The sequence below is a fragment of the Oryctolagus cuniculus genome, chromosome 3, assembly GCF_964237555.1.
Source record: "Oryctolagus cuniculus chromosome 3, mOryCun1.1, whole genome shotgun sequence".
In the NCBI taxonomy this organism is placed as follows: Eukaryota; Metazoa; Chordata; class Mammalia; order Lagomorpha; family Leporidae; genus Oryctolagus; species Oryctolagus cuniculus.
Genome location: NC_091434.1, coordinates 141,370,009 through 141,396,030, shown reverse-complemented (window position 1 = coordinate 141,396,030; position 26,022 = coordinate 141,370,009). Strand labels below are relative to the sequence as shown.

At 45.7% G+C, this 26,022-nt stretch overlaps 2 protein-coding genes across 9 annotated transcripts in view; one reads left to right on the top strand and one right to left on the bottom strand.

Moving 5' to 3' along the window:
* FBXL13 (F-box and leucine rich repeat protein 13) overlaps window positions 1-26,022 on the bottom strand; it is a 252,385-nt gene that overhangs the window by 93,123 nt on the left and 133,240 nt on the right. For all 7 annotated transcript variants that reach the window (XM_051848861.2, XM_051848859.2, XM_051848860.2 and 4 more), the window contains one exon: window positions 12,825-12,954. In XM_051848861.2, the coding sequence (XP_051704821.2) occupies window positions 12,825-12,954 (130 nt within the window). The remainder of the gene's footprint in view (window positions 1-12,824; window positions 12,955-26,022) is intronic.
* Window positions 12,429-26,022, top strand: part of LRRC17 (leucine rich repeat containing 17) — a 44,377-nt gene continuing 30,783 nt past the window's right edge. The window contains exon 1 of one of the 2 annotated variants that reach the window (XM_002712022.5): window positions 12,429-12,884. The gene's annotated coding sequence lies outside the window, so the exon portion shown is untranslated. The remainder of the gene's footprint in view (window positions 12,885-26,022) is intronic. The other variant, XM_051848880.2, reaches the window with a different exon arrangement.

The window sequence follows — 26,022 nt, the reverse complement described above, 5'->3', positions numbered from 1 at the left end:
AAGTTGTGTGGCTCCCAGAGAGATTGACAGTACAAGAACGACCAATAAATCATCATGATTGCCGCAAGCATGAAAATCTTTTGAAACCTATCTCCGATGCTGGTCTCTTTTCAAGTTTGTTGACTTGTGTATAGTGACTGAAATAGAACTGATGGGGAAAAAAATACTTTCATTTAGTGTTTCCTAGTGTCCTAGGTTCTTGGCTACTTGTGAAACTGAAGAACGTCAGACTCAGCCTCACCAAGAAGAGATCATTAAATCCTTCGCTCTAGAAAGCTCCGGCCTCCTGCACCTGCACCTGAATTACCTGGCAAGCCGCGCCCGGAAACTGGCTGCAGTCTCATTCATTCGCTGACTCATCAGACATTGATCGACGTGTACACCGAGTGCTAAAGACAAAGACGCCCAGATAAAGAAGGCAGTACCCCTGCCATTGAGGACCTCGCAGTGGGGGTCAGGCATTGCAGCAAGCTGAGCCACATCCCATATCAGAGTGCCTGCGGTCGAGCCCCACCTCCACTCCCCCAGCTTCCCACTAATGTGTCCAGGAAGCCATCAGGTGATGTCTCAAGTGCTTGGGTCCTTTTCACCCATGTAGGAGATCCAGACTTAGTTCTTGCCTCCTAGCTTCAGCTTGGCCCAGCCCTAGCTGTTGTGGGCATTTGAGAAATAAACCAATGGCTGGAAGATTCTCTCTCTCTCTCTCTCTCTCTCTCTCTCTCTCTCTCCCTCTCCCTCTCTGCCTCTCTCTCTCTCTCCCCTCCTTCTTCTCTCTCTGTCACCCTCCTTTTCAAATAATTAAACATAAACTTTAAAAAAAGAATCTCACAGTGGCGAGGGGAGCAGATGAGTAAGCAGACCGCAGAGCACACAGAGAAACGTGTGATCAAAGGTGCAGTGAGATAACACACCCTGTGGGGGAGCAAGCGGGGGGTCAGTGAGTGCCTCCCGCAGAAGGTCAGGATTGAGCAGAGCCTGGAAGGACAAGTGCCAGTTTTACCTGGTGAATGGGAGGAAGGGACAGCATGGAGGGTGTCCAGGCAAAGGGCAAAAGGTGCTCCCAGTAAAACACCTGACACAGGAAAGGAACGAGGGAGACTCAGAGGCAGAAAGCCCTATGGCAAGCTCGCCTACTGTCCAGCTAACAATCCTAAATCTGAACACATACATAGGAACCTTGGTCCAAGCTCCCGCTCTTCCTCTGGCTCCTTCTTCCTCCCAGCGTTCAGAGTTGCTGATTTCTGAGCATTTGGGTTTCAGCTGGAGCTTGGCTGAGCCCCAGCCTGCCTGTGGCTGTTCCAGGCCTGGCCTCCTGCACGGCACCACCTCCCCACAGTGCACACAGCTGCAGACCCGCGGATCTGCAGGGAAGGAAAGGCAGCCACCCCAAGAAGACGTCCATGGGCAGGTCCTTGGAGTTCAACACGCAGAGCAGAGGATAAAAGGGAAAGGACAGCAGGAATGTTTGCCCTCCCCATTGGCATTGTCTCATGGACAGTCAGCACAGCCATATTCTCCCCACTGAAACTCTTACTCCTACCCACATGTCCAGTTTTTGAGATTTCCTGAGACACAAGAATATATTTTAGGCAGTTCTGAAACAAACAGGCAACTAACACAGGTCTCTTTCGGAGAATGTTAGCTGGTACCATTTTAACCATTCATTCCTTCATTCGTGAGAATATTTGAGGACAGACTAAAAGGAAGTTATCCATAGAGATATCTGCAGAAAGATGGGGGGGAGTTATGTTACAGTTGGTGAAGCTGCCCCTTGGGATGCCTACATCAATATTGGAGTGTCGGGGATCAGCTTCCTTCTCCTCTTCTGATCCAGCTTCCTGCTGATGCGCCTGGGAAGAAGTAGGTGATGGCCCAGGTACATGGGCTCTAGGATTGGAGCTCCTGGCTCCTGGCTTAGCCTGGCCTAACCCTGGCTGTTATAGGCATTTGAGGAGTAAGTCAGCACATGAAAGTTCTCATTCTCTCTCTCTAATCCCCCCATCTCCCCCTCTCTTTCTCTCTCTCTCTCTCTCTCTCTCTCCCTCTCTGCATTTAAAATAAAGCATTTAGAAGAGAAGGACATCTTCAGACAGAGTATTCTGGGCCCAGGGAACAGCCATTGTGGAGATTGCTCGTGTTTGTGAGGAACAGCAAGGAAGGCAAGAGGGAGAACAGTGGGGCAGACACCCAGAAGGCACGTGAGGGTGCATGGATCACTCAGGGCCTGGGGGTCACCCGATGAACTGGACACCCTGCCTCATCAGAGGAAGGATGATCACTTGGCTGGGTTTTTGTTTTGATTTTTTTGTAAAATTTATTTATTTTGTTTGAAAGTCAGAGTTACAGAGAGAGAGGGAGAGACACAGAGACAGAGATCTTCCACTGGCTGGTTCACGCCCCAAGATGGCCACCATGGCAAGAACTGCGGCAGGCCAAAGCCAGGAGCCAAGAGCTTCACCTGGGTCCCCCATGTGGGTGCAAGGACCCGAGCACTTGAGCCATCTTCCACTGCTTTTCCCAGGCTACTAGCAGGGAGCTGGCTCAGAAGTAGGCAGCTGGTGCCCATACTGGATGCTGATGTTGCAGACTGTGGCTTAACCTGCTACGCCACAGAGCCAGCCCCTTGACTTGGAGCATTTAGAGACTGTGTTGCGAGTACACTCATGGGAGGAGGCGACGGTGGGCAGGGAAACCAGGTAGGAGGTTACCACAGTGACCAAGCAGGAGCTGACAGTGACTTGGCCTGGGGCAGTGGCCTCAATCAACTCCTGGGGCATAGTCACCCGGAATTCCTGACACCATGAGCAGAGACAGAGGGGTTGAGGACCACGTCTCAGTAGGCCAGGGCTATCATGATAAAGTCCTCCAAGCCCACAGGCTGGGCTTAGTCTCTGATGTATCAGAAGGCTCAAGGTCAAGGTGTGGGCAGGGCCAGTTGCTTCTGAGGGCTGTGAGGGAGGCTCTGCCCCAAACCTCTCTCCCAGGCTGGCTGGCGGCTGTCTTCATGCTCACAGGGCACGTTTGCACGTGTCTGTGCCCAGAACTGCCTTTCTATAAGGACACGGGTCATACTGGATTAAGGCCCACCTTTCATGACCTCATCTTAACTAACTACATCTGCAACGACCCAATTTCCAAATAAGGTCTCATTCTGAAGTACTACTCGTAGTTAGGGCTTCCACATTTGAGACTGGGAGGGTTGAGGGGGGACAGCACCATTCAGTCTGTAACAGAGGATGCCAAGATTTTTGGCCTCAATAAGTATAAACACAGAGTTGCTATTAACTGAGATGGAGAAGGCTGTGGAGGCAGCAAGAAGTTATTTTTTGGTTCAGTGACTTTTCTTTCAGATGCTAAGAGTCTAAACTTTGAGAAAGGGGCCGGCGTTGTGGCACAGTAGATTAAGCTGCTGCCTGTGATGCCGGCACCCCCTGCGAGCACTGGTTCAAGTGCTAGCAGTTTCTTTTCTGATCCAGCTCCCTGCTAATGCACCTGGGAAAGCAGCAGAAGATGGCCCAAGTGTTTGGGCCCCTGCCACCCACCTGGGAGACCCAGATGGAGTTCTAGGCTACTGGCTTCAGCCTGGCCCAGCCCTGGCCATTGTGGTCATTTGGATAGTAAATCAGCGGGTGGAGGATCTCTCTCTCTCTCTATGTCTCTCCTTCCGTAACTCTCTGCCTTTGAAATCAATAAATCTTTTGAAAAATAAAATTTGAGAAAGTTTGGATTAGAGATATATATCATAGTCATGATATATATATAGTAATATATATATAAAATATACATAGACTCCTATATACAAATATTGCCTATACGGATATATGTGCATGAGCATATGTATGTACATGCATATGTGTATATGTTTATATGTGTGTGCATATATATGTGTATTCATTGTTGTAGGTGATACAAAGCCATGAGACACAGTGAGAGCACCAAGCAAGCAGGTATATCCTGAGAAGGCAAGTAAACCAAGGACTGAACCCTGGGTGCTCTATGATTGAGGGGTTGAAAGAAGGTGACCTAGGTACTCTTAGAAGTATTGTTAGGTGCACCCTTCGATAGCTCAGTTGGTAGAGCGGAGGACCGTAGAGCAGACAGAAATATTGTCAGAAGAAAAGGAGCCAGATCTATAGCATAATATCATTTATGAGCATTAAAATGCTCACTGGGTGCTCCCTGTCTCTTGCCATGTGATGATCTGTGCCACTGAGGGACTCTGCCAGCAAGAAGGCCACCACCTTGGGGTGGCGGTGTGAACTGTGGGCTAAAACACTGCCTATGATGCCGGCATCCCACATGGGCACCGGTTCATGTCCCAGCCGCTCTACTTCTGATCCAGCTCCCTGCTCATGCACCTGGGGAAGCAGCAGAAGATGATCCAAGTGCTTGGGCCTCTGTCACTCATGTGGGAGACTCAGATGAAGCTCCTGGCTCCTGGCTTTGGCCTGGCCAGCCCTGGCCAATACAGCCACATAGGGGATTAACAAGCAGATACAAGATCTATCTCTCTATCCATCTATCTCACTCTCTGTCTCTCTCTCTCTAACTCTGCCATTCAAATAAATTTAAAAAAAAATATTTTAAAGAAGGCCACCACCAGAGGCCAAACCAGTGGGGCCACTTGATCTCATACTGTGAACTTCCAAAACTGTGAGTCAAAATCAACTTCCTTTCTTGATAAAGGTAGGTTGCCTCAGGTATTTAATTATAGTGATAAAAAGTGAACTTACTCCTCTCTTCTTCATGTCTTTTAATGAGAATAGTGACCAGATTGGCGATGTGGCATAGCATGTAAAGCCACTGTCTGTGATGCCAGCATCCCATATGGCGCTCATTCATGTCCCAACTGCTCCATTTATAATCCAGCTCTCCAAAAATAATCTGGGAAAAGCAGCAGAAAGTGGCTCAAGTGTTTGGGACCCTGCCACCCATGTGGAGACCTAGATGAAGCTCCTGGCTCCTGGCTTCAGCCTGGCCCAGCACTGGCAAGGGCGGCCACTGGGGAGTGAACTGGCAGATGGAAGATCTCTCTCTCTCTCTCCCCCCCCATCCCTCCCTCCCCCTTCCCTCTCTTTCTCTCCGTAACTCTGACCTTCAAATGAATAAATAAATCTTTTTAAAAAGAGAGAGAATAGTCACCAATAGAAGCTGCTTATTGGGTTCTGACAGTTTGATTAGAATATTTGGGAAGACAGGTAATTAATGAAAGGTACTTAGTGTGATAGTGAATATAAGATGACTCTAATACGTAATGCTAATTTCTGAGAAGGAAAGAGAGTTATCAGCAAAGAAACCCACTCTAGGGTTAAATGTTGTTCTGCTCCTCCTATAACTCATTAACAATTGCATTGCTATGAAAATAAATCATGTGGCCAATACCCGCTCTCTGTAAGCTTCCTATGAGTAAAAATGTCATTAGGAATGACACAAGGAATTTGGAAAACTAACAACTAAAGCCAAATGTACACCTGCCTACTGATCTAGCCATCTGGCCCCTCTGTGCACACCCGACAGAGGGGTGTGCTGGGCCTGCCAAAGGACACGTGCATGGCTGCTTGCAGCACTCTGTGCACTTTTGTGTGTCAACAAGGAGGTTGCAGGAAGTGTATGTAAAATGTGCACTACAACAAAACTCTGCATGAATTCCAAAATGTTTTGCACCAATATAAGCATCTTTTAATTTTATGTTTCTCTCAACTTTTAAGAAATATTAGTTTTCATGTATTTTCAAGGCAGAGTGAAAAAATAGACAAATGCTTGCAACAGCCAGGGCTAGGCCAGGTCAAAGACAGAGGCCAGGAACTTCATTCTGGCGTCCTACATGGATAGCAGGGACCCGAATACTTGAGCCATTATCTGCTATTTCCCAGGATGCATTAGCAGGAAGTTAGATTAGAAGCAGAACAGCCAGAGCTCAAACCAACATTCTGATATGGGATGTGGCTATGCCAAACAGGGGATTAACCTGCTGTGCCACAACACCCACTCCCTTCCATGAACTTTTTGAAGTATCCTCAAATGTTATACTTTGGCAAAACTTACCCCCAAAAAATATTAGCGGAGTTCCTTTGTTCATTAGATCCCAACTGTCACAAATGGGAAGCAGATTTAATCCGGTTTCTCGGACATTAAGGATCATTTTGTGGTCAGCCACAACCATGTCCAAAGCAACAAACTCAGGTGCACTGTAGACTATGAGCATATGAAGAGCATGAGAAATCTCACAACTTTCTCTCTCAGGCCTCGGTTCTTTTCTTGAGTAAGGCTTTCCATAAAGTCCAACCAGAAACACTCTTCTTAGCTCTTTTTAGCCCCAGAGTTAAATCAATCTCTTTCAGTTGCAGTGACGAGCTAAGTTTTGTAGGATGAGAACCAAAGGAGACACCATCTGGAAGTCCACTCGCACAAAACACCATCTCTCCTCCTCCAACTCAGGGTCTCTCCCTCTCAAAAGCTGGCTTCTCTGTGACTGTTCCATTCTCTCCCATGTTGTTGGCGAAGAGGACCCCAGAGTAGCCCGGATGTATATGCTCAAGGCCCTGCAACCTCAGGGAACACACAGCTTATGTTTCCCAATGTTGCAGACCTGGAAGATCCTGAACAGTTACTCTAGGGTTACATGTTCTTCCCGGACAAATCCCAGCCACTGGAAATGGAATGTATGGTTGGTGAGGCTTGGATCAAGAGGCCAGAAGTATGGGGGAAATGCCAGTCATCTTACAACAGCAGAAAAGGGTGATGAAGGCCTTGTTATGTGCCAGCCACGATGCAAGCATCCAATCATTCAATTCTCTTGCATGAATATGAGTTAGGTACTAGTGTTTCCCACATTTCATACATGAGAAAGCTAGAGTGTGCGGTGGAATATACTCCCCTGCTCCCACAGTTAGAAAATGGCAAGCTCAGGATTAGCAAGCAGGTGCCTATTTCTTGGTCAGACAGTAACAAAACCCCACAATTACAAAAAGTCCCATTCTCAAGTATTTGTATCTTATTGGGACCTGTTTCTTGGTCAGATAGTAACACGTGACTTCCTAGTGCAAAACCCCACAATTACAAAAAGAAAATAGATTCCAAGGTAGAGCTTCTTGGAGGGCAAAACCTTCAAGATCTGTGAATCACCCATTTTGCTCCTTTGAAACCACTTTTGCACCACAGTGAGAGCTGGAGAGTTGGGTGGAGTCTCCTGAGAGCACTTAGAATCTCAGGGCCGTGGGGTTTGTGAGTCTACAGCAGCGGCTACCACGAAGGTATCTGTGGAGCACAAGGAGCCCAGTTCTTATTCCCAGTGCTTCTAAAGGGGCTCGGTTTCCAGTGCCCGGAGCAGTGCATGACACCTACAGGTAAATCTCTATTGAATTATTACATAAACAAGGTTTAGGGGCTGGCATTTGTCCTAGCAGTTAAGACACTGGTTAGGATGACCTCATCCCACATCAAGAGTTCCTGGGTTCCCATCCAGCCCCTGACCCCCTGACTGCTAATACACACTGTGGGAGGCTGCAGTGATGGCTCCAGACACTGAGTTCCATCCACCCTCGTAGGAGAGCTGCTTTGAGATCCTGGCTCCCAGCTTCAGCTCTTGCTCAGTCCTGGTCATTGCAGGCATTTGGGGAGTGAACTACTGGGTGGAAGTGCTTTCTCTCTCTCTCTGTCTCTCTCTCTCTCTCTGTCTCTGTCTCTCTCTCTGTCGCTCTCTCTCTCTCTCCTTTTGAAATAAAACATTGTAAGCACTAGAAATGGAAGAAGGAAGAATGAAACATTGTTTTGTGCAATGATGTGAGAGCATAATGATGTGAAATACTAACTTCTTTGTGGTTTAGGTCTTAAAAATTAAGGGATAATCAGGACAAGAATTCTGTTCATTATACAGTCAGAAACACTGACTTGAGGCCAGGCAGGCAATGTGATTAAGTGGTTAAGTGGTCTCAGTCCAGGGTAAATGCCTATGTGGACATTCCTGAGTGGAGGGGTGTGCACAGTGGTGGGAACACGCGCCCTCTGTGGGAGGAGAGGAGGCTGACTCAGCTCCACCCCGTGCTGCCCTGGGGGAAGGCAGATCCAATCCTGCTAGCTCTTCCAGCTTTTACAGAGAAGTTTCAAACTATATTTGATTGTGTGTGTGTGTGTGTGTGTGTGAAAACCCCAAAGTTTTAAATATTGGCTCAGAATTTCAAGGCACAGTATTTTGCACGCGTATCTGTGCGCTGGGTCATAGAAGTGGAACTTCTGATTGGAACTTCCCTGTGTCTGAGACTAACCTTAGGACGTGTGTGTGTGTGTGTGTGTGTGTGTGTCTGGTGTTGCCACAACACTTCCCTTGCAGAAACTGAGAAGCACAAGGAGGTAAGTCGGCCTGCGGGGAGGGTTTTGAGCACCGGAGTGCGCTAGCAGAAAAACACTGGATGGTGGAGGCTGCCCCTGTGTCACACACATTAAGTGGTTCCTGAGTTAGCGAATATTTTTCTCTGTGATTAGGCCCTCTGTGTGTGCTAATTGGTGCCTATCAAAGTCAGACTCTTGCCCTCCCACAGGAACTGGGAAACAGGGACTATCTTCTTTGATGATTATGTATCAAGGGGACGGCTCCCAGGTCCTTGGGGAAGGACATTCCTGGGTTGTAAAAACAAAACTAAACAACAGAACCTTAGCAAGAAACTTTTCAAGATTTGTATCTTAGCAGAGGCAGAAAAAGAACTCAAAATTCTGAGTTTTCTTTTTTTTTAATTGAGAAGTGATGTGCAATTTTTCTTTTCCTTTCTTTAAGGAAGGAGGGAGACAGAGAGAGACAGAGACAGAGAGACAGAGAGAGAGACAGAGAGAGAGGGATCACATTTGCTGGCTCATTCCCCAAGTGCCCACAAGACAGTGGTCTGAAGCCAGGAGCCTAGAACTCAGTCCAGATCTCCCAATCATATGGGTCATTGCTGGTGCCTTCCAGTGTCTGCATTAGCAGGAAGCTGGAGTCAAGAACCAGAGCTGGGACATGGGCAGTCCAACAAGTGTTTTAACTGCTAAGCCAAGCATCTGCCTCCAAGTCTTCTAAAGTAAATCCTTCAAGAAAAAGGAGACCAGGAAGAAGTCGATCTAAAGTTCATCCAAGTTGGGGAGGGACATTAAGGCCATCTCAGTACATATGCTAGATGCTGATGTTTAGCAAACTAGGTACACATCATGTAGGTCTACGTAGACTTTAAATAAACCAGAATTCTAGACATGCTTATCCCAGGCTTAAAGTCCTCCCCAACCTTCCCCCACCATCTACTGCAGCAGAAACCATGGTATGCCAGTGCTGGAGCCTAGACAAGAACTCCATCTCTCACAACTTGGAGGAAAAAAAAGCATGCTGCCCCTGTGTCTCCCTGCTCCCGGGGGGCATCTGCCTTCCTAGATACCTACCAACACATGACTATCGCTGTACCAGGACAATGTGCCAGCTGTGCCACCTTGGTCTCCACCTTTTAAATACACATAATCAATACATACTACACAGTATTGCATGAGCAGTAAATCTGATCTATGTCCAGCACCTGTCATATGATAATAACTCAACAAATGGTAACTGCCAATACTTTCAGCCAGTTCTCACCTATGCCATTATATTTTTCCTAGAGAATACTGAACATTAGGCAGACAAGGCAAGCAGCTGAGCTACCTGGAGATAACAGTTCCTACTGATATGGGAATAGGAAGGCAGCTAGATAGATCTGCTGAGCTGAAAAGTCACAAGCCCCCCCCCCCCCCATATTTCTATCCTCAACAATTTCTGTCTATCAATCAAAATGTCCCTTTCCTGGGCTGCATCTGCTTCATCGGTGACCGAAGGATGCCATGAAAATACAGATACTGAGCTCAACATGTAACTTATGGAGATGCCACATAATTTCCAGTTGGCTTCCCATGTGCTGAGGTAACACCCCTACCTTATAAAAAAGACCAACAGGGGCCAACGTTGTGGTATAATGGGTAAAGCCACCGCCTGTGATGCCTGCGTCCCATGTGGACAACTGGTTTATATTTCAGCCGCCCCACTTCTCACCCAGCTCCCTGCTAATGTACCTGGGAAAGCAATGGAAGAAGGCACAAGTGCTTGGGCTCCTGCACCCATATGGGAGATCTGAATGAAGCTCCTGGCTCCTGGCGTTGGCCATTACAGCCATTTGGGGAGTGAACCAACGAATGGAAGCGCTCTCTAGCTCTCTCTCTAACTCTGCCTTCCAAATAAGTAAAATAAATCTTTAAAAAGAGAGAGAGAGGCAGGCGCCACAGCTCACTTGGCTAATCCTCCACCTGCGGCGCCGGCACACCGGGTTCTAGTCCTGGTTGGGGCACCAGATTCTGTCCCGGTTGCCCCTCTTCCAGTCCAGCTCTCTGCTGTGGCCCGGGAGTGCAGTGGAGGATGGCCCAGGTCCTTGGGCCCTGCACCCCATGGGAGACCAGGAGAAGCACCTGGCTCCTGGCTTTGGATCGGCGCAGCGCGCCAGCCATAGCGGCCATTTGGGGGGGCGGTGAAACAACAGAAAAGGAAGACCTTTCTCTCTGTCTCTCTCTCTATGTCTAACTCTGCCTGTCAAAAAGAAAGAGAGAGAGAGAGAGCGCTACAACTGGGAAAGGCTGGCTCTCTCTTCTACCATAGACCACAGTGGGCGGGGCTGCAGGGTGCTCTCTCTCTCTCTCTCTCTCTCTGTCCCCTCTCTCTCTCCTTCTCCTTTTGGGCAATCTTCTGGTCCACTGCCCACTCATGACAGGTATTTCTCTCTGTGGGGCAAGCTATAGTCATGTGTGTGTGTATGTGTGTGTGTGTGTGTGCTCACTTTCTCACATTTTAAGTAAATTTTGTCACTTTGTGTACTTATTTGTATCAAGGCTTCGAATACGTATCTTCATGCATGACAAGAGCCTAGAGTGAAATTAATACAACCCTTGCCCACTTGAGATCACTATGCTCCCAAGACCTGCAGGTTAGGGGTTTGACTTCCTTTACTCTGAAGACAGACCCCCTACCTGGACCAGGGGGCTAAGGCTACCTAGATTGACTACAGCTCATTACAAACTCATTGTAATACCTAGCATGCTAAATGACACACCTACTAGCCACCATAACAGGACCATCTAAGGAGTGAAAAGCGGCAGTAACCAAATTCTGTGAAATCTCTAACTCCCCACCCTTCCAGAAAAACCATAAACAATCCTTCCCCTTGTTAGAATTTAACTCCCCTTTAATTTAATTAAACAACTCATCTAATGTTGAACACAGTTAAGAGATGGGCCAGTCCACTCAGTTAAGTTGCACTCTGTGGAGGGTGCATATTTGTTTTCCCAGTAAAACACCTGCTGCTCACTAGTTACTATTCTCTAACTCTTTCCTTAGTTCCTTCTTGTGGCAAAGTCAAGGAACTGGCTACTACCAACACCTAAAAAATTCACAGAAGGCTGGAAAAATGTTAAAAGAATTATAGCATAGAGGCTCACATTGTGGTACAGCAGGTTTAGCTGCCACCTACAATGCCACCTGTCTCATTGAGTGCCAGTCTGAGTGCTGGCTGCTCCGCTCCCAATCCAGCTTCCTGCTAATATGCCTGGGAAAGCAGCAGAAGATGGTCCAGGGTCAGCGTCATGGCAAAGTAGGTTAATCTTCCGCCTACGGCACCAGCATCCTATATGGACACTGGTTCTAATCCTGGCTGCTCCTCTTCCAATCCAGCTCAGTGCTGTGGCCTGGGAAAGCAGTAGAAAATGGTCCAAGTGCTTGGGCCCCTGTACCGGTGTGGCAGACCCAGAAGAAGCTCCTGGCTTTGGATCGGCACAGTTCCGGCTGTTACAGTCATTTGGGGAGTGAAACAGCAAAAGGAAGACCTTACTCTCTGTCTCTCCCTTTCACTGTCTGCAACTCTACCTCTCAAATAAATAAATAAAATCTTTAAAAATTTTTTTAAAAAGAAGATGGCCCAAATACTTGGGCCCCTGCACTCACACAAGAGACCTGGATGGAGTTCCTGGCTCTTGGCTTTGGCCTGGCCCAGCCCCAGCCATTGTGGCCATTTGGGGAAAGAACCAATGGATGGAAGATCTCTCTCTTTCTCTCTCCTGTCTTTGTCTCTCTCTCTCTAACTCTTTCAAATTATAGATAATATATCTTAAAAAGAATCACAGCCTGAATCTCTCAACATGAAAGCAGAGGAAGCTACCACTGAGGCACCCACTACTTGCAAAGTGCCACCCCTGATCCTCCACCACATTCCCCCTTTCCCTGCGCAGCTATCCTAATCTGTTTCTCTCGACTTAAAACGTTTTCCCATGGAGATCTCGAATCTTGACCATACTCAACCCAAGGAGGGAGTGCAATGTTTAAAATCACAGATCTTGGCTGTGCAGACTTCCTTTCTCACGTTCATCATGGGCAGCATTTTCCCCAAAACCCTCCTTGGGGAGCGCACTGACTTTCCGGGAGCCCTGTGCACCCTCCCCGGCAGAGGTTTTCCCTTTGTTCATGTCTTGGGAGGACACACCAGTCTCCAAGCTCTGGCGTGTGGGACGCGCGTTCTGCTTGGAGCAAGCGTGTGCACACAGTGGTCTGTTCCCTCCTCCAATGAGCTCTGCCTGCTTGTGGATGTGACACTCCTGGGGAAGGAAGCCAAGAGCCTATAGTGCAGCTCCTGGGGAAAACTGAAGCAGCTGTGGCCGTGTAATTTAAAACCTCGGAAAAGTGTGCTGCAGACCGTGCACAGCGCTAGGATAATAAGACCATGAGGGCGGCATGTAGCCCGTCCTCCCAGGGACTTGCTCGCCTGCTGCAGGGAAGAGACGGCTGAAAGACGAACCTGCGTGCAGCCGGACAGGTCCAGACAGATGAGCTTGTGGCATCCATTCCCTAAACTCAGGTACTGTAATCCTTTGTCCGTGAACTTGCGGCAGTAAGCCAGGCTGAGGTTCTGTAGGTTGTAGAAGTGCCTGAAAAGACAGAGTGAAAGCAGAGAGAGGAGGCGTGCGATCAGACTGCTGCCCTTTTCTTAAGCCACTACAACAAAGAGAAGTAAAACTGTAAAGCAGCCTTGTCTCCTTGCACATGGTCAGCAGCTTCCTGTTACCGTTAATCTCTCCCTGTTCATTAAGGGAGACTGCAGTAGGATATCAGATACTGCCTAATTAGAATTCAAGTGCAATAATTAAACACTATGTGCCTAAATTTTTAAAGAAAGTTGACTGGGGTACAGTTTTTTGTTTTGTTTTGTTTTGTTTTTTGTTTTTTGGGTTTTTTTTGTGTGTGTGGATTTTTTGACAAGGGGAAGGTTGCATTCATACTGTTCGGGAGTTAGCTTGCTTTTGAAACCAAAGTTAGAGTTTACTTTATGGTTGCTTTTTAGGGTTTGATCTCTTGGAGCACCACAATAGCGTGCACCATGTTTAGAAAGGCAAGCCTTTGGTAAACATTTAAACGGAGATGAACTGTTACATGGGGCTTAGGGGCAAAAAAGAAGCCAGAACCGAGTAGTGAAGGCTCTTGCAGCGGATCTGATAAGCACATGGTTTGGAAAAGTAGATTTAGCTATGCATGGTTTTGTAAGTACTGGTCCCGTTGCTTTAAAACAAAGACCGGCACATAGAGCTGAGACGTTAGTTAAGAACAGTCTGCAAAGGAGTGGGCGACACACGAGCAGCATAAGAACGACATCAGAAGCTATCAGCCTCGCTGGAGCTGAGACAGATTAAACACAGCATTACCACAGTGACCACAATGAGAGTGCCCGGGGAGACGGAGAGTGGCTCAGATGAGTCTGTCGTGCTGCGCGGAGGTTTAGCCCTCCTAAGCCTGGCATTTTTCAAAAGTGCTGAAAGTGGGCATTTGGCCTAGCAGTTGACTCCCAAGTCCTGCATCAGGATGCCTGGGTTCAATTCCCAACTCCAGTCCTTGTCCTTGGCCCCAGCTTCCTGCCAGTGATGACCTTGGAAGTCCCTGCCACTTTTGTGGGAGACCTGGGTTGAGTTCCTGGCTCCTGGCCATTGGGGTATTTGGGGGAGTGAACTAAGGGACGGGAGTTCTCTTTCATGCATTCTTCCTCCCTTCCTCTCTCTCCCCCTCCCCCCTCTCCCCCTCTCTCCTTCTCCCCCTCTCTCCCTCTCTCCCAAGTAAATTTTTTAAAAAACTGTAAGGACTCTTACTACTGCCTGCTCTTGTAACTGAATTAACAAAACACTCTTGTTTTAGGATCTATAACAGTGTAACAGCAAACTAAAAAGCCTACAGATGAACCATAAAGTTTACTTTCCATACAAATGGGAAACAAGCTATGCAAGCATTGCCTGTCGATCGGATGTATTCCTAAAATCTGAAAAATACATCTGAATGGTATAACGATTTCTATTACACACTGAATTATTTGATTCAGAACACACGCGGCCCTCTGGGAATGGCTGTCTATGAGATTGGACACATCTCTTCTCGGCCTTTTGGCTAAGATCAAGTGAGACTGGACAGAACAGAGAGGGATGCCTTGCGCTCCCAGGGGCTGGGTGGGCAGGGCCAAGAAGGGGAGAGCGGCGCTCACATTCCTACACCACGGCCACCCGGGGAACCAGAGTGGGGCCAAAGCTCTGGACAAGCTTTCCCTTCCACTCCTTGGTGCGCAGCCTGTGATTCCGCTAAGGAAAGAATGGTGTCCTCGGGGTAGGGGTAGGAGGAGGAGGAGTCCTGCAGCCAGCTCTCTAACTTGGAGAGAGGAGTAATGAGCCAGGCAGCACCACCCAGGGGAAAACACGCTTTGGAACTCGACCACATTGCATTCGAATCCTAGCCCAGCCACTTACTGCATCTCTCCAACCTCTCCAAAATTGCTCCCCCACCTGCCAGGGGAAGATAATGATATTATGATTTTTTTTTTTTTACCCCGAACTATTGTGAGCCTCCGGCTCTCCTGGACTTTACTTTGCTCATGTGTTACATGGACATAATCTTATGTGCTTGCTTTCATCAGAGGTGTGGTAACCACATGAGAACATGAACACAATGAAATCGTTTTAAGATTTTTATTTATTTGAGAGGCAGAGAGAGTAGGAGAGACAGAGACAGATCACGCATCTGCTGGCTCGCTTCTCAAATGTTCACAATGGCCCCTGGCTGGGTTGGGAACTGGGAGCCAGGAACTCAATGCAGGTCTCCTAGGTTGGTGGCAGGCCCCCATCACTTGAGCCATCACTGCTGCTGCCTAGGGTGTGTATTTGCAGAAGCTGCCATCAGAAGCAAAGGCGGATGTTGAAACCTGGCACTCCTACATGCAATGCAGCCGTCCCAACCCGCATCTTAACGGTTAGGCCAAACACCTGCCCTGTGGTATTATCTTGAGGGTGGCTTTGACTATCAAAATCGGCAGAGACCATGATAGAAACTTTAAAAGCCCAGATGCATTTTTGTTGCTTCTACTATGCCAGGCACTAATAACACGTTAATGATGTTTGTGGAATTTGTAACATTTTCTTCTGTTAATAGAATGAATATTCATGTGCTAAGAGTGCTGCAAATGAATCCGAGAGATGGGTGATCTGCCATGCTGGGTCTACACCTTGGCCCATGTTCTTAGAACCCGTATGATCAGTTAACAAATACCAAAAAAGAGAATTGAGCCGGGGCCTCTTAACTGCTTCTATGTTACAGACACCTTTGGCAGTGTGGTGAGGTCCCTTTCTCAGCAAGCTTTTAATTTCTTTTTTAAATCCACCCAAAAGGCAGACAGAGACAGAGACACAGACAGATAGACAGAGATCTCCCATTCACTGGGTCACTCCCCAGATGCCCAAAGCCAGCAGCCTAGAACTCAATCTGAGTTTCCCAAGTGGGTGGCACAGACCAAGTACTTGAGTCATCCCCTATTGCCTCCCAGGGTGCACATTAGCAGGAAGCCAGAATCAGGAGCAGAGCAGGGACTCAAACCAGCTACTCCAATATGAGATGTGGACATCGCAACAGCTACTTAACTGCTGCTCCAAATGCCTTCCCCAGAGTAACATTTTTGAATGCATAAAATAAAGTATGTAAGATTACAAAGGCAGCCAGATATATTAAAATGTAAATTATTAAAATAGTTTAAAAACCTAGTCAGTGGAATAGTAATTTATGTGCTTCTTTGTTTACCTGTTAAATAACAGCATCTATCGGCAGTTCTAATGACTACTGAGAACAAGAAGTAGTCAAGAGTACCAATGATATTTCAAAGTACACAGAATAACTATAATGAAATAGGAATATATTTCTAATTTATATGGATGGAAGTCCCAGGGACTAATACTATTCTGGTTTTTACCTACATTTTAGTTAGAGCTTAGTAAAATTAGAAACAATCCCCCCCCCCCAAAAAAAAAAAAAATTCACAGAACCCTGGGTAAGTTCTGTGGCACAGCAGGTTAAGCCTCTCCTTGGGACTCCTGCATCTCAGTATTGGAGTGCCTGGCACTGAGGTCTGCCTCCGCTTCAGCTCCAGCTCCCTACTAATGTGCCTGGGAGGCAGCAGGTGATGGCCCAAGTACCCTAGCCCCTGCCACCTGTGGGGAGACCAGGACTGAGTTCTTGGCCCAGCCTTGGGTATTTTAAGTGACCTAGCAGATGGATGATTTTCTCTCTCTACCTCTCTCTCTCTCTCTCTCTCTCTGTGTGTGTGTGTGTGTGTGTGTATCCCTTTCAAGTAGATAAAAATAAATAAATGTTAAAAATAAACTTTACAGAATCCCTAGATTCCATGCTCCTTTGGGGAGAATCCACTGACCCCAGTTTAAGAACCTCTGGTTTAGACTGAGTGACTTCTGGGTTGAACTCCCTGGGTGGCTCTCTTCAGACTGAGCCTTTTGGGAGCCATCAGACTGAAAGCCAAGCACAGGAATGTGGACCGGCCCCGTGGACCTTTCTAGGGAGTGACAGTGCTGCAGACTCTGAGCTGCTGGGGATAGGAAAAGTGTCAAGCAACAGCAGAGCTGCGCTTGGCAAGCTTTATGCAATACTGTTCTTTTTTATTCTGAATTTTGGCAAGGAAACGTGCTCCTCCATGAGTTAAGACCTGGCTCATCATTTTCCCAGCCCAGAGACCACTTGATAATTACAACTCAGCTTCAAGGCACAGTGTTTGCTGCCTATTTTTTTTCCTCTTCTTCTTTTTCAATCTTTTCCTGATTATTTGATAACTATTTCTTATGGAGGGTAGATTCTTCCTTTGTGATTTATATAGTTGTCTGCTACTATTGTGATCTTTTAAAGCACACAATTCTTATCGAAACTACAGAGATCATTTTTTCCTTCCATTCTTTTGGATTTTTTCCATGAAAGAGTTGAATAAGTCTGTGTTAGATCTCCAACACCTGAGGGAGTTACTGCTCCAAGGAATGCAGAATTACGTATTTAAATGAAAATTTCTCTGAAAGATCACCAAGACATAGCCCAGTTTGCAAATGGGAATTCGCAAATGGATTCTTTTGAATTGAGTGTTGCTCTTTAGTTCCACAAAGGCAGTTTCAAGTAATAGAATTCCGTAGACAGTCTAAGTGGGGTGATATGACCTCATAATTGCAGGCTTTGGGGTTGTCCAGTCAAGACAATCGCTTATTCTGTCTGCCTGTCTTCGATGGGCACTGGTGACACTGCATAACATGATAGCTTCTGTCAATATATAATAATATCATCAACATTCTGTCAATAACTGAAGGGTTAATTCATCATTGGAAAAGTAATTAGTCACCACTCCAACACAGCAATATAAGACTCCATTAAAGAACAAAGAGAGGCAGCTGTTTAGTGCAGTGGTTAAGATCCCTTGGGACACTGCTCATGATTCCGGCTTCCTGCTATTGTGCACCTTGGGAGGCAGCAGGTGTGGCCCAAGTGCTTAGGTCCCTGCCACCAGACCGAGTTCCTGGCTCCTGGCCCAGCCCCAGCTGTTAAGACATTTAGGAAATGAACCACTAGATGGGAGATAGCACTCTTGTGCTCGCTCTGTGAGTGTGTGTGTGTGTGTGTTTGTCTCTGTCTCTCTATCTTTTCAAATAAATTTTCAAAACCTGATAGGTTTACTCCCCATTACATGTGCATGCCTTGCACACTGCAGTTGATCACCACATGGTGGATAAGTGAATGAATGTTGCTGTTAGAAGCCAGGGAAAGGAGAAATCCCTGGACTTCTGGCAGACAGCTCAACTTGAAGTGTTAAAGGTTGTAGCTGAGTAAAGAGACTGTAGAGAAGGTGAAACACGTAGCAGTCAGAAGGTCAGATTTAAGGGCTTCTCTTAAAAGCCTGGGGAGATGAGTTTGATCGGATAATGTTACGGAACACTGAGGGAAGCATCTAGCCATGACAAGAAGATGGTTCCAGGATAAGTCTGAGGGAAGAGACCAGAGGTAGAACCAGAAACAGAGCTGAGAGGGCCATCTGGGGTGTGGCCACAGGTCCAGTTCCAGAAATATTTAGGAACAGAAAACGTGCTGGAATAGGCATGAGCTGTGGGCAGCCCTCATTTGCAACTTTAAGGAAACTGAGTGAGTCCCCAAAGTGAGGAGAATGTTCAAATAAAAAATTGGCAAGTCAATGTTGCCAAGGAAGGCAGACAAATCACATTTTTCTCCTGGAAAATGATTTCTGCGGAAAGAAATATCAAAAGCAATGCAGAGAGAATGACAGCAGCAACAACCAATATTTCCTTGGTTATTTATCGTTTAAAGAACACTTCCACATATGCAAACATATTGGAAACAATGGAAAACAGAGGGAAAATAGAGAATATTATGAAAAGTAGTTTTATCAAAGATAAGTCAGTGTAATGTTTTCCGTATGACAAGAAACATCAGTACCAAAGTAGCATTTATTCTGATATTCTCCTTCTCTCTCTTTCTCTCTCTCTCTCTATCAGATTTATTTATTTTACTTGAAAGGCAGAGTTACAGAGGGAGAGTGGTAGAGGCAGAGACAGAGAGAGATCTTTTTCCATGTGCTGGTTCACTCCCCAAATGGCCGTGACAGCTAGAGCTGGGCCAGTCGGAAGCCAGGAGCCAGGAGCTTCTTCCAGGTCTCCCACATAGGTGTAGAGGCCCAAGGACCTGGGCCATTTTCCATTGTTTTCCCAGGCACATTAGCAGGGAGCTGGATTGGAAGTGGAGCAGCTGGGACTCTAACCAGTGCCCATATGGGATGCCGGTGTTGCAGGTGGTGCCTTAACCTGCTATGCCACAGCGCCAGCCCCTCTGAATGTTCTCTTCAAGGCAAGAACTGCGGGTTAAAAACAGAATAATATTCTTATTTTGGGTTCTGCTTTTCTGATGCCAACTGAGGATACAACTTCATTCGTAAAATAAATAGTTACAACTCAGTATAGTATTATGTTAAATTTCAGAGGAGGAAAACGTCTACCTCAGAGTATGATTAGAATAAAAATATGTATTCAGCTAAAAACATCAAGGGCAGGTGTGGCACAGCAGGTTAAGCTACTGCTTGGGATGCCCGCATCCCACATCGGAGTGCCTGGGATGGAGTCCCGCCTCTGCTTCAGATGCAGCTTTCTGCTAATGCATCCTGGGAGGCAGCAGATCATGGCTCCAGTGCTTGGGTCCCTGCCACCCATGTGGGAGATCTAGATGGAGTTCCTGGCTCCTGGCTTCCACCTTGCCATCGTGGGCATTTGGGGAGTGAACCAGTGCATAGAAGGTTTCTCTCTCTATCTCTCTGCCTTTCAAGTAAATGCAAATAAACAAACTTTTATTTACAGTAAAGCTATAATAACCAAAACAATGTGATATTTGCATTCAAAATGTTTTAATTAATTAAAATGTGATCTAAGCTACTCTGAAATCATCTACTTTGTAAATTCCAACTTTCATATGTGGATTTTATAATTCTCTCATTCTCTCTCTATATGTATATATATATATATACACACACACATTTGTGCATGTGCACATACATAACATATACATATATACATAAATATATACATAAATTTATTTCTATGAGATACTGCAAAAAGTTCACAGAAAATGGAATTAAAAGACAAGTCTATTTTGGGGAAAAGAAAATTTTAAATTCCCACACGTTTTTTTCACAATCTGAATTTTTCACACACTTTTGAGGACTCCACATCTATCTGGGAATGGAATGCTGAAAGAAGAGCACTGAGTAATCATGTCCTACATCAGGGGGCATGACATCCTACAAGGGCTTAGGAGCCTCTGGGGTCTCCCACCGTGGTCACCAGGGCTGGTTGGCACCAGCTCACAAGAGTCCACGCTAGTGAGCACCTCTTGTCAATTCTACACTCAGTGGCATCATGCTGGTGGCTTAACATCAGCCCTGGTGGAGTCATGTACACCAGGGAGATCAGTGAACCCTACACTCTGCCCCTGCCCAGCTAGCTGCTATCCATCTCCAGAACACTGCCGTCCTTGGGGCCCTGTAGGAAGGACTGCTACAGAGAAGGCAGTGTGCTCCTGGGAATGCATGCAGAGGTGCAGACTGGGAAACACGAGATGACAGCTTTGAAGGACAGGGAGAAAATCTGATTGAAAAGTCAAAGGGGTTTCTTAGGGCAGCCCCCGAACAAATGGAGAGGAGCATTCAAAAGGAAAATGCCTTCCTTCACTTTGACTATCACCCTGTCGGAATAAGATCAAAGTCGGCAAACTCAAAAGGCTTCCATAGCCTTGGCAACTCATGACTAGAGCCTAGGGAGATTACTGATGCCATAAACAAGAGTGTCAAATTGTTAAGTCAACCACAGGAGTCACTGTGTACTTACTTCTCATGTGGGATCTGTCCTTAGTGTGTTGTCCAATGTGAAGTAATGCTATAACTAGTACTCAAACAGTATTTTACACTTTGTGTTTCTATGTGAGTGCAAACTGATGAAATCTTTACTTAATATATACTAAATCGATCTTTTGTATATAAAAATAATTGAAAATGAATCTTGATGTGAATGGAATGGGAGAGGGAGCAGGAGATGGGAGGGGTGTGAGTGGGAGGGAAATTATGGGGGGGGAGCCATCGTAATCCATTAACTGTACTTTGGAAATTTATATTTACTAAATAAAAAAAAAAAAAAGAAAATGCCTTCCTTGGCTGGGAAAAATTTTTGTTTCGATTTTCAAAAGGTTTACCATGCTCCAGGGGAAGAAATTAATTGGAAGAACATAATTAGAAGCTTGGGGAGAGTCTTTAGTTTCTCAGAGGAAAGGAAAGTGTTGCAAGCATCTTGGCAGGAAAGAAAAATAGGTTACCAACACAGGAATGAAAAATCAGGCAGGCTTTACACTTCTCTTTAAAGTGAAATATCAACGCTCACACAGCACCGTTTGTGGGATTTTAAAGATAAAGGACGTGATTCAAGAATGATACAGTCATTTTCAGAGATCAGTGGCCGAGAACCTAATACTGATGCATCTTTCCTGATGAAGAGTTTCTAATTAGGCCGGCGCTGCGGCTCACTAGGCTAATCCTCTGCCTGCGGCGCCGGCACACCGGGTTCTAGTCCCGGTCCGGATGCCAGATTCTGTCCTGGTTGCTCCTCTTCCAGGCCAGCTCTCTGCTGTGGCCAGGGAGTGCAGCAGAGGATGGCCCAAGTGCTTGAGCCCCTGCACCCGCAGGGGAGACCAGGAGGAAGGAAGCACCTGGTTCCTGGCTTCGGATCACCGAAGTGGCGGCCATTTGGGGGGTGAACCAATGGGAAGAAGACCTTTCTCTCTGTCTCTCTCTCTCACTGTCTAACTCTGCCTGTCAAAAAAAAAGTTTCTAAAATTAGATTTATAGTCATCATAGGATGCAACAAAATGAAAACTAAAGAATAAGAAAATTATGGGGGAAAATGACCACCAATGAATGGCCTAAACTGGTTATGACTATATAATCATTAGAAGTAGGATTTTAATATTAAGTTCAAACATCAAAAGTTAATATTAAAAGGAGAGGTAAATGTTAAAAAAAATGCATAAGCTCATTACAAGGAAGTGGGAGCAGAGACATCAAGTTCAAGGAAAAGTACAGGGGAGATGAAATGTATTTGCTTTATCGTCAAACACATTAAGAACCAAATGGTATTGTTTCATCTTAACTTCAATAGAGAGTGTGTGTTAAAGCATCCTTTCAAAAAACATGGAGTCATGAGTTAGGACACACAGCAGAGTGTGCACATGCCTTTCAGATGCCTTCAGGCTACAAAAGTAAACAACAGGCCGGCGCCGCGGCTCACTAGGCTAATCCTCCGCCTTGCAGCGCCGGCACACCGGGTTCTAGTCCCGGTTGGGGCGCCGGATTCTGTCCCGGTTGCCCCTCTTCCAGGCCAGCTCTCTGCTGTGGCCCGGGAGTGCAGTGGAGGATGGCCCAAGTGCTTGGGCCCTGCACCCCATGGGAGACCAGGAGAAGCACCTGGCTCCTGCCTTCGGATCAGCGCAGCACGCCGGCCGCGGTGGCCATTGGAGGGTGAACCAACAGCAAAGGAAGACCTTTCTCTCTGTCTCTCTCTCTCACTGTCCACTCTGCCTGTCAGGAAAAAAAAAAAAAAGTAAACAACATAGTTCTTACAGCGAAAGACAGAAACACTGAGTATGGTGTAATGATAGAGAAATCAAAAGGTAAAAGAAGACAATAAAAACTAGATAATATACTCAATGTTGACAAGAAATATTAATCATTTACACTAGCCTCTCTTTTTTTTTTTTTTTTTTTTGACAGGCAGAGTTAGACAGTGAGAGAGAGAGACAGAGAGAACAGTCTTCCTTCCGGTGGTTCACCCCTCAAATGGCCGCTATGGCCGATGCACTGCGCCGATCTGAAGCCAGGAGCCAGGTGCTTCCTCCTGGTCTCCAATGCAGGTGCAGGGGCCAAGCACTTGGGCCATCTTCCACCACCTTCTTGGGCCACAGCAGAGAACTGGACTGGAAGAGGAGCAACCGGGACAGAATCTGGTGCCCCAACCGGGACTAGAACCCGGAGTGCTGGCACCGCGGCTCACTAGGCTAATCCTCTGCCTGTGGTGCCAGCACCTAGCCTCTTAAAAAGGCAAACAATGAACATTTTTGAAACAGAAGTTAGCTGTATATAAAATACAAGTATAGAACCCCTTGACACAAATATTAAAATGCAGGATTAGGGGTGGCAGAGGTTGGAGGGGAGTGTTGTGTGGTACAGCAGCTTAAGCCACTGCATCCCATATGGGAGTGCTGCCTCCCTGCTAGTAAACCCAGAACCAGCCAATGATGGCCTAAGTGCTTGAGTCCCTGACAACCCCTGGGGGAGACCACATGGAGTTCCTGGCTCCTGGCTTCAGCCTGGCCAAATCCTGACTATTACAGCCATTTGGGGAATGAACCAACAGATAGAAGATCTCTTTCCATCCCTCTCTTTCCCTCTGTATCTCTGCTTTTCAAATAAGTAAATAAATATTAAACACACACACACACAAGCAAAAGAAAACAAAGGTTTTAATAATAGAGAAAAAAGAATTCAAGGTAAAGAAATTTCAACTGGGATAAGGACTATCATTTTATGTGAATAAGAGTTATCACCTATAATGAAACATACTTACTAACCTTTACGTATAAAATAACACAAAAATAAATTCAGCCAACTTTAATTATCGTAGGTGGTCCACATATCATTTTTATACTATGAAGCTTTGAGAATTTATATGCATACGTACAAACACACACACATACACACAGATTTTGCCCTCTGAAAGAAACACTCTATTTTAGACATTCATGCATGATTTGGTGAAACCATAAAATCAACCAAAAAAATCTCAATACCTTCTAAAAAGCAGAAATGATTCAGTCTACGTTTCTGAATCACAATGAATAATTAAAAGCAGAAATTTAATCAAAGAAGTTTAAGCCACTTAGAAACAAAACTTTACCTCTGAATAATTGTTAGGTCAGAGAGGAGCACAAACTGAATACTTCGCTTAGAAAATGAAAATAATACTTATCAAACCTTACAAGTTTTACCCAAATTCTTATTTAGAAGTAATTTCACAGTCCCCAATGTTTCCTTTTAAAAGGAAAGAAGGCCGGCGCCGCGGCTCACTAGGCTAATCCTCCGCCTAGCAGCGCTGGCACACCAGGTTCTAGTCCCGGTTGGGGCGCCAGATTCTGTCCCAGTTGCCCCTCTTCCAGGCCAGCTCTCTGCTGTGGCCAGGGAGTGCAGTGGAGGATGGCCCAGGTGCGTGGGCCCTGCACCCCATGGGAGACCAGGAAAAGCACCTGGTTCCTGGCTGTGGCCATTGGAAGGTGAACCAACGGCAAAAGGAAGACCTTTCTCTCTGTCTCTCTCTCTCACTGTCCACTCTGCCTGTCAAAAAATAAAAAATAAATAAATAAATAAGTAAAAGGAAAGAAGTCAATTATTCAGAGGAAAGTTTTTTAAAGATATCCAACCTTCATACCCAAGACTAAAAATGACCATTTAGAAAATATAATGAGAAAACAGAATCAGAAAAGATACCATTCACAAAAATAATTAGAAAGATACCTAGGGAGGCTGGTGCTGTGGTATAGTAGGCTAAGCCTCCGCCTGTGGCACTGACATCCCATATGGGCGCTCGTTCGAGTCCCAACTGCTCCACTTCTGATCCAGCTCCCTGCTAATGGCCTGGGAAAGCAGTGGAGGATGGCCCAAGGGCTTACGCCCCTGTCACCAATGTGGGAGACCTAGAAGAAGCTCCTGGCTCCCGACTTCAGCCTGGCCCAGCCCTGGCTGTTGAGGCCATTTGGGAATGAACCAGCAGATGGAGATGGACGATCTCTCTGTCTCTCCTCTAACTCTGCCTTTCAGATAAATAAATAAATCTTAAAAAAAAAAAAAGATAAACAGGAATAACTTTCATGAAAAAAGATCAACGTGAACTAAAACAATATTTTATTGAGATTTAAGACCTCTGCAAAATATTTTTATAAGTATATTATATTTGTGATAGATGGAACATTGTAAAAAATAAATTAATTCCTAGTTTCTTCCATGGTTATTTAGTGGTATAGTGATAAATAACTAATAATTAGCTCTCAAAAAAAAAGTAGGGGAAGCATTGTGGTACAGCAGGTTAAGCCACTGCTTCGGATACCTGCATCCCATATTGAGTGCCTGGTGCCAGCCCAGCTCCTCCACTCCTGATCCAGCTTCCAGCTAGTGCTCCTACTACGCAGATAATGGTCCAAATACTTGGGTTCCTGCCAGTAACACGATAGACCCAGGTTGGGTTCTCAGCTCCTGACTCAGCTAGGATTCTGCAGGCATTTGGAAAATCAACTAGTGGATAGAAGATTCTCTGTCTCTTTCTGTCTCTACGTCTCTCTCTCTTTCACTCTCTAGCTCTCTCTCTCTCTGTCACTCTGCCTTTCAAATAAATAAGTAAATAAAATACATATGCATATAAAATATTTAAGTTCACTGAAAAATTTATATTTTACTATTTTTATAATTATTGTGTTATGAAGAATGTGTAACATACAACCTACATACAATAATAAAGTACACAACTCTGATCTTGTGAATTCCATACAGCCAATTAATTTTCACACATTTCCATTGGCTTCTGCCAATGAAACTCTTATAAATGTAGCTAGCCAACCAATAGTTGCAATTAAAGACTGAGTATAGTTCCCATATGAACCGTTTCATTTACATTACCAAGACAAAAGTAAAATAGCAAAGTCAGTATGTCCAGACTTCACTCATTCATCAATGAAGTGTCTTCTCCGTTGGACCCAAAAATAGGGTTTTTTTGTGTTTTTTTTTAACTTTTATTTAGTAAATATAAATTTCCAAAGTACTGTTTATGGATTACAATGGCTTTTTCCCTCCATAACTTCCCTCCCACCCCCAACCCTCCCATCTCCTGCTCCCTCTCCCATTCCATTCACATCAAGATTCATTTTCAATTCTCTTTATATACAGAAGATCAATTTAGTATATATTAAGTAAAGATTTCATCAGTTTGCACCCACACAGAACATAAAGTGTAAAATACTGTTTGAGTACTCCAAAAATAGTTTTCAAGTAGTCA